Below are 7,662 nucleotides of genomic sequence, written 5' to 3' on the forward strand. Positions count from 1 at the left end.
TTTCGTTGACTCCTTCTTCTTCATCGGCTTTTGACAACTTGAGCCCTTGATCCATAGGAACATGAACAGCATTGCATCCCCACATTCCTGCTTCCTCCAAGATTCTTGTCGCATATCTCTCTTGATTCAAGAAGATACCTTCTGTAGTTTGGATCACTTCGATCCCAAGATAGTACGTAAGCTTCCCCAAGTCACTCATTTCAAATTTCATCGCCATCTCCCTCTTGAACTCTTGAATAACGTCTAGATTAGTACCTGTAACGAGCAGGTCGTCCACATATACTGCAACCAACAAAAGACAATCCTTCGTTTGCTTTCTAAAGAGAGACGGTTCTTTAGAACACTTCACGAAACTAAGCTCCTTAAGTATTGACTTCAACTTAATGTCCCAGGCTCTTGGCGCTTGCCGGAGTCCATAGAGAGCCTTGTGTAACCTATAAACCTTGTTCTCACTCCCTTTAACCTTGAATCCCTCAGGCTGCGAGACATATACTTCTTCTAATAGATCTCCATCTAGAAACGCGGTTTTTACATCTAGATGATGTATCTCCCACCCGTTTGATGCTGCCAACCCTATAATAACTCGAACCGTTTCTATCCTTGCCACAGGAGCAAAGACTTCCTCAAAGTCTATGCCGTGACGCTGTACGTATCCTTTAGCTACGAGCCTTGCCTTATACTTCTTTATGTTTCCATCTGCATTCCGTTTGATTTTGAAAACCCATTTTAAACCTATCGCCTTGCAACCATCAGGGAGATCGACAAGATTCCATGTTTTGTTTTTTTCTTATCGAAGAGAGTTCGTCTTCGCACGCCTCTCTCCAGACTCTCTCGACTTTTGCTTCGTTCCAATCCCATGGCTCCTCATTGACAAGCAAAAGAATATGTTCTGTCTCAAGCTCTTCGAGGAACAGAACATAGTCATCCAAGTAACTCGGACGTGTTGTTTCCCTAGTTGATCTTCTCAGAGAAGGTTGTTCTTCTGTTGGCTCGTCATCTTCATCGCTATAAGTTTCCTCTTTAACAATAACATCATCGTTAGCTGAATCCTTGATTGCTTCATCATCGTTAGCGGCTTCTTCAGTCGCAATTCTTTCATTCTCACCATCAAGACTCGGGTATGTGATCAAACTCTGATCTCCTGTTGCTTCCTTTCCTTTTGTTTCCCATTCCCAGCTCCTGAGTTCATCGAAAACAACATCCCTACTGACGACCGCTCTGCGCACCTTTGGGTCAAATAAGCGATAAGCTTTTGTTCCTGGTTCAACACCAAGATGCACCAACACTCGAGATCTATCGTCTAGTTTCTTTAGATGAGGAGCTTCAGTTTTTGCGTAGCAGACACAACCGAAAACACGTAAGTGACCCACGTTTGGCTTCTTCTTCTTAAGACTCTCGTATGGAGTCTGTGTTTTCAAGGTTCTTGTTGCTACCCGGTTGATCAAGTATGTTGAATGTCTGACTACCTCACCCCACAACCAATTTGGCACTTTCATATGCTTCATAATGCTTCTTGTCATCTCCATTAATGTCCTATTACGTCTCTCTACGACTCCGTTCTGTTGTGGTGAGTACGGAGCTGTTAGATGTCGCTGTATCCCTTGACTCTTGCAATAGGCTTGGAACTCGAGAGACGTAAATTCACCACCTCGATCTGTTCGGAAGGTTTTGATTCTTTCTCCAGTTTCTTGCTCGACAAGATTCTTAAATGCTGAATTTGACAAATGCCTCGCTTTTTTCTTTCATTAGGATGGTCCACATGTATCTGGAATGATCATCAATCAGAACAAATACATACCTATTACTTGCTGCGGTTGGAGGTGAGATGGGTCCACAGAGGTCTCCGTGAATGAGCTCCAGAACGTTGGTGGCACGGTACGTCGTTGCTTTGGGAAATACTCGACGCGTTAGTTTTCCCAGAAGACAGGAGGCACATGTTTCTTTCTCAATAGATATTCTCGGAATACCTGTGACAACTTCTCTGCTTATCATTGTTTTCATGGTGTCGATGTTTACATGTCCGAGTCTTGCATGCCACACAGCCTAGTCATCTTCCTTCGAGGCCTGCAAGCACCTATTGTTCTCCACGTCCATGGCCACTTTGTCGAGTCGGTTTTTAGATCGAACTGATTTGATCAATAGGTTGCCGTCACGATCGTATAGAGTCAAGTAATCATCTTTCATTCTTACATCACAACCAGCCTCCGTTGCTTGACCAAGACTGATAATATTACTTCTTAGATCCGGAATGAAGTAGACATCATATAGTATTTTCTTCTTGCCATCCTTACTAGCAAAAAGAATTGATCCCTTCCCTTTTATATCTATCCTGGAGTCATCACCAAACCTAACTTTCCATGTGATCTTTTCATCAATCTTAGTGAAATAATCACGGTTTCCAGTCATGTGATTATTTGTCCCATTGTCCAAATACCATATGTTGTCTTTATCGGAATGAGACTCGAACCTGCTTGGCATAACTTTCTCTTCGTTGAGATACACTACTTCGTGCATCATTAACTCCTCTGCTTCTCGTGTGCTTTCATTTTCATTCTCCTGTGTTTCTTGGAGTTTAAGTAAACGATCAGGGCAATCGTAAACATAATGCCCTGTTTTATCACACCGATAACATACGACTTTAGACGCATCTCTCCCCTGTCTCCAGTCACGCTGATTATATCTACCACACCCCCTTCCTCGATTGTTGTTGTAACGTCCTCTGCCTCTACCATAGCTGCCCTGCAGATTTTGACTTTGTGAATCCATGTTTGTATACATAAGCTTTCCTTGCTCTTCCTCTTGATCACTATCTTGAATCCGTTCTTCATAGGCTTTTAACCTACCGACGATGTCTTCAAACGTCGTTGTATTCAGGTTTAAGACTTGTTCCAGCGCAGCTATGATATGGATGTACTTCTTTCGTGGGAGACTGCTCAAAAACTTCTTCACAAGCTTGGATTCTTCGATATCTTCACCTAGGGCTGATGACTTGGAAGATAACTCAGCAAGTTTCCCAGAGAACTCATCAATGGTTTCTGATTCCTTCATCTTCAATCTTCTGAAGTCTTCCATTAAGGTTTGTAGTCTTGCCTCATGAACTCTATCTGCTCCCACATGTCTAGCTTTTATCGCTTCCCATACGTCTTTTGAGGTATCCAGGTTGCCAACGGTTAGTATTAGGGTTTCTGGTATTGATTGAAAGAGAAGTGCTCGAGCCATGTCGTTTTTTACGACCTCATTCACTCCTGGTTCTATCGCTTCCCAGACTTTATGTACCTTAAGTGCCGCTTTCATCCTCATGCTCCATACCGTATAGTTTGTAGTTGTAAGCATTGGGCATTGAATTGACGATGAAATTCTCTCCTTTGTCGTAGGTGTTGTTGCTGCTATTATATCCCCCATGTTTTATCTTCTTACTAATAACTCTGTTTCACGAATTTGGATGCTTTTGAACCGATTTCAATAGAAGCTCTGATACCAATTATTGAAATCGTATACTCTCAAGATCCAAATATAAAGATTCACTTTATTATAGTTTAAACTCAACTCAAAGCTTTTTTTCTAAACTCACAAGTTATGCCACAAGATTGACATCTCCTTATATAACTCATATAAACTCCTAAACTCATTAGGATAGCTTATAAACCAAGCTATGTTCAAGCTAAGTCGACAACGGCGACGAGCTCGGAGTAGGAGTCGCCGTCAAGCTATTCGCTTCCATTTCGCCAGAAAACGCTGAACTCGGGTTCGGCCTCAGTATCTCCGCTAATGGTCCCCCGGGCGTGGCGGAAGTGGGAGCAAGCCATCTCGACATCTCATCAAGTGAAGAAGACACGACAGCGCCATATGGACCATACCCGTGAGGATCATCACGGCCCGGCCCAATTACCCTTAAGCCCATTTCATCGTGGCCCATTAAGCTGTTTCCTCCCATAGAGAGATCAAGCGAGTAAAGAGAAGGATTGCCATTGGGGGAAGAAGAAGCAGGGGTACTCAGTTTCTCAGATGATCTTACTCCATCGGACCACACATCTATAAAGTTCAGATACTTGTTTTCTTGCTCGTTTGACGCCGATGCAGGAAAGATCTCGATTCCTCTGTAGTTTGAGAGGGCTGATGAAACCTCCTTTGGCTCGACGACTGTTGTGTCTTTTATAGAGCTAAGAATTCTGTTTTTCTCGGAACCACCACCAATGTTGCTAGGGCGAGAGTAAGGAAGTTCCACATGCTTTCTTGAACGAGGACGGCCTCTGTGCAAGTGTCTCTCACAGTATTTGTGATTAGAGACTACTTCTTTCGAGCATCTCCATTTCTTCCCGTCTGTTCTCCGACATCTCCCCGGCTCTAAGTCTCCGACAGCGTTTTTATTATTACAGGGAGGTGCATAGGATGATGAGACAAGGAGATCAAAAGGAACGGGAATGGATGCGATCATGTACTTGTAGATCATCGCTTGTCTCTCGAGCTCCTTTAGTTGCGCGTTTGTGAAAGGGTAATAATAGTAACATCCCATAACTCCATTTCCTGCATCTGTTACAAATCATGAGAGGAACATTCGTTAGTCTATGTTTTGAGAATCAAATCAAATGAAGAGAACAGAGAGGAGAGATTGTTACGAGGAGTAATGACATGAGGATGAGGATGAATCTCCATTTGTTGTTGATTCAACCCAAATAGAGAGTTATTTCTATAGAGAGTTGTTGTCTTGTCAGAAACTTTGAGAAAGTCCATGAGGATTTGAAGTTTAAAACTATTGTAAAGAGTATGGGAATATTTTCACTTTTTTATCTTGTTGAGAATAGACTGAAGGATCTGAAGGTTGCAGGTTGTGAAGATCATTATTTCAACATGTGGCTTTTTTCAAAAGAAAGAAAGTGAAGATCTGTTTTACTGAAGGTTGCAGACTTGCAGATTGTGTGGGATATAAAAATTGGTGAGAAATGGAGATGATGATTAAATGTTCCTTGCCTTTACTCCGTATCATAGTAATGTAACATATATATACATTGAAGAGAGAGGGAGAGAGGGAATGGGTTGTGTGCAATGGATGAGTAGTGATGGGTTGCCGCCAAGATTGTCCTATAGTATGCCTCCATGCTTCCGACATTTGGATCGATCCTTAAAAGACAGACCCATCTTGAGACCATTATCAGTTAGGGGGATGTAACGATCTTACGGTGGAGATGTTTTCTCTTGAATCTCTAGTATGTAGATGGATAAAAAGTTTAAAGATTAAAAAAGATAATTAAGATCATATAAAAATAATAAATGGTTGGTTATTAGAAACGTTTGGTCTAATGGATATGGTGGACTTTAACTCATTGCATATGCTAAATTCTGAGATGTTGTGGTGGACCAAAACCCTGCGGACTGGTCCGGTCTAGTCTGAAAAAAAATCGGTAAATAAATGACCCATCAAGCCAGGCCAAAAAACCATCATATTTCTCAATTTTTGTGTTTGCATTTGGCTACTAAACGCAAACCGACCTGTAGATCCCATGGTCGACAAAGTTGATTAGTGTACTAGCTAGGGGAGCTCATAATCATGTTCAATATAAAGAGAAGATGAATTTGTCAACATCCTGAGCTTAATAGCGTATACAATATTAATTCTAATATACACTACCCGTCTGTATCAAATTGCTGAAATATCTTTTCTCTTTGTTGTAGTTTCTCAAAAGGAATCATGATACGTTGGATAGATAAGAAATGGGCTTGAGATTGTGACAAGAGCACAGAAAGTGAAGTTGTTGGGTAGCCAAGTAATAATGTCTTTCCGTTTGTCTCAAGCTTTGAATCCAAAGAAGCACAAAGCCACCAGACAAAATAAGATGGTAAAAGTTGATGTGTACACTCTCTTCTTCAGGACCCATGTCCCCATTTATTGTCTTTTTTTTCTGACTTCTCAGTCTTTTCCCATTTCAATATTGATGTTCTGTTCTTTCACATCCAATTAAAAGTTGATCTTTTATTTTAAATGCATATGTTGTTTTGGCTCTTTGAAAGCAGACTTTTTTAAATAATGTTTTTTTGTTAACATGGGGTATTTCGTTTTATGAAAAGGTTTAGACTAATTCTTTAAAGGGGGTGTAGCTCAAGGATAGATTTTTATCTGGATTTTCAAATGAATTTCAAACTATGATCTTATATCCGGACAGCTACACAAATTTAGTGTCGTAAAAAATTTCAAACCTAGATCTCTCCAAAACTAGACCATTCCCATCAGAGGCAAGCCTATTAAATGAAATGGAGTGTTATATGACACGCCTTAAATCTTGAAAAACTATTAAGCGTATGCTAGAACAGTATGAAATTGGTAGCAGTTTTGGTAAAAGTTGCTTAATGACCGCACTAAAATCTAGAGTACCAATGACTTTTTTTGTTGATTAATTTTTGGGCTGGTTAAAGTGGTAACTGGTCCGTCACTAATTCCTATATGTTTTCTTTTTTCTAAATAAGGTTGTTGATTTGTTAAAAGTTGTAGTTTGGATGTTTTGCTTTAAAATTTAAGCTGTAAATTTTTCACATTCATTTTTAGATTTTATTTAAGTAGAACTATTTCAAGGTTTAAAAAAAAAAATACTAAACATAAAATTGTAAAAACAAATATAGAGAAAATATATATATATTTAAAAAAACTGGACTGTACCTTTAGATTTTCTAACTAAAGCTTAATTGCTCTGATTTTATTATTGCGGAGAAAATTTAGGTTATGTAGAACAGCCATATCCATTACCGATCGCCTCCAATGTTTCGTTAAATTTAAATGTCAATGCAGATAAAATCGTGAAATGAAACTATGTCTTCATGTGTGAATAGAAATGTACTAAAGAACTTATATAGCAACTATTGTTCCATCAAAGTAGTTTTAACCATATATTTCAGGTTTTCAAATTCATAATTTCTCATAGTATTTGAAATCAACTTTTAAATATGGGAAAATTGCCAAATATGACTCACAACTTGATTTCAAACAGAATGGTTAACCCAAACTTGAAACAAATGCAAAAGTAATCTAAAAGGCTATTGAAATTACAACCAACCCCTTGTGAACAAACAAAAAAACCGAAATTTTTTTACGTTTCTAACCCCCGTAAGTCGTCTGCCCCGTAAGTCGTCTGCCCAGACGACTTTCCAGGAAGTCGTCCAGGCGATTTTCCAGTAAGTCGTCCAGACGACTTACCAGAAAGTCGTCCAGACGACTTACCAGAAAGTCGTCCAGACGACTTACCAGAAAGTCGTCCAGACGACTTACCAGAAAGTCGTCCAGACGACTTACCAGAAAGTCGTCCAGACGACTTACCAGAAAGTCGTCCAGACGACTTACCAGAAAGTCGTCCAGACGACTTACCAGAAAGTCGTCCAGACGACTTACCAGAAAGTCGTCCAGACGACTTACCAGAAAGTCGTCCAGACGACTTACCAGAAAGTCGTCCAGACGACTTACCAGAAAGTCGTCCAGACGACTTACCAGAAAGTCGTCCAGACGACTTACCAGAAAGTCGTCCAGACGACTTACCAGAAAGTCGTCCAGACGACTTACCAGAAAGTCGTCCAGACGACTTACCAGAAAGTCGTCCAGACGACTTACCAGAAAGTCGTCCAGACGACTTACCAGAAAGTCGTCCAGACGACTTACCAGAAAGTCGTCCAGACGACTTA

The 7,662-nt window shown here is 40.4% G+C and overlaps 1 protein-coding gene across 1 annotated transcript; it reads right to left on the reverse strand.

Moving 5' to 3' along the window:
* Positions 1-3,625: 3,625 nt before the first annotated feature.
* On the reverse strand, positions 3,626-5,060 carry LOC106325620 (growth-regulating factor 7). Its single transcript, XM_013763665.1, has 2 exons — positions 4,617-5,060; positions 3,626-4,530 (listed from the first exon to the last, which is right to left on the reverse strand). The coding sequence occupies exons 1-2, from the start codon at positions 4,729-4,731 to the stop codon at positions 3,662-3,664; spliced, it is 984 nt and encodes a 327-aa protein (XP_013619119.1). The 5' UTR covers positions 4,732-5,060; the 3' UTR covers positions 3,626-3,661.
* Between the last annotated feature and the right edge of the window lie 2,602 nt (positions 5,061-7,662).

Source organism: Brassica oleracea, chromosome C2, assembly GCF_000695525.1.
Source record: "Brassica oleracea var. oleracea cultivar TO1000 chromosome C2, BOL, whole genome shotgun sequence".
Classification (NCBI taxonomy): domain Eukaryota; kingdom Viridiplantae; phylum Streptophyta; class Magnoliopsida; order Brassicales; family Brassicaceae; genus Brassica; species Brassica oleracea.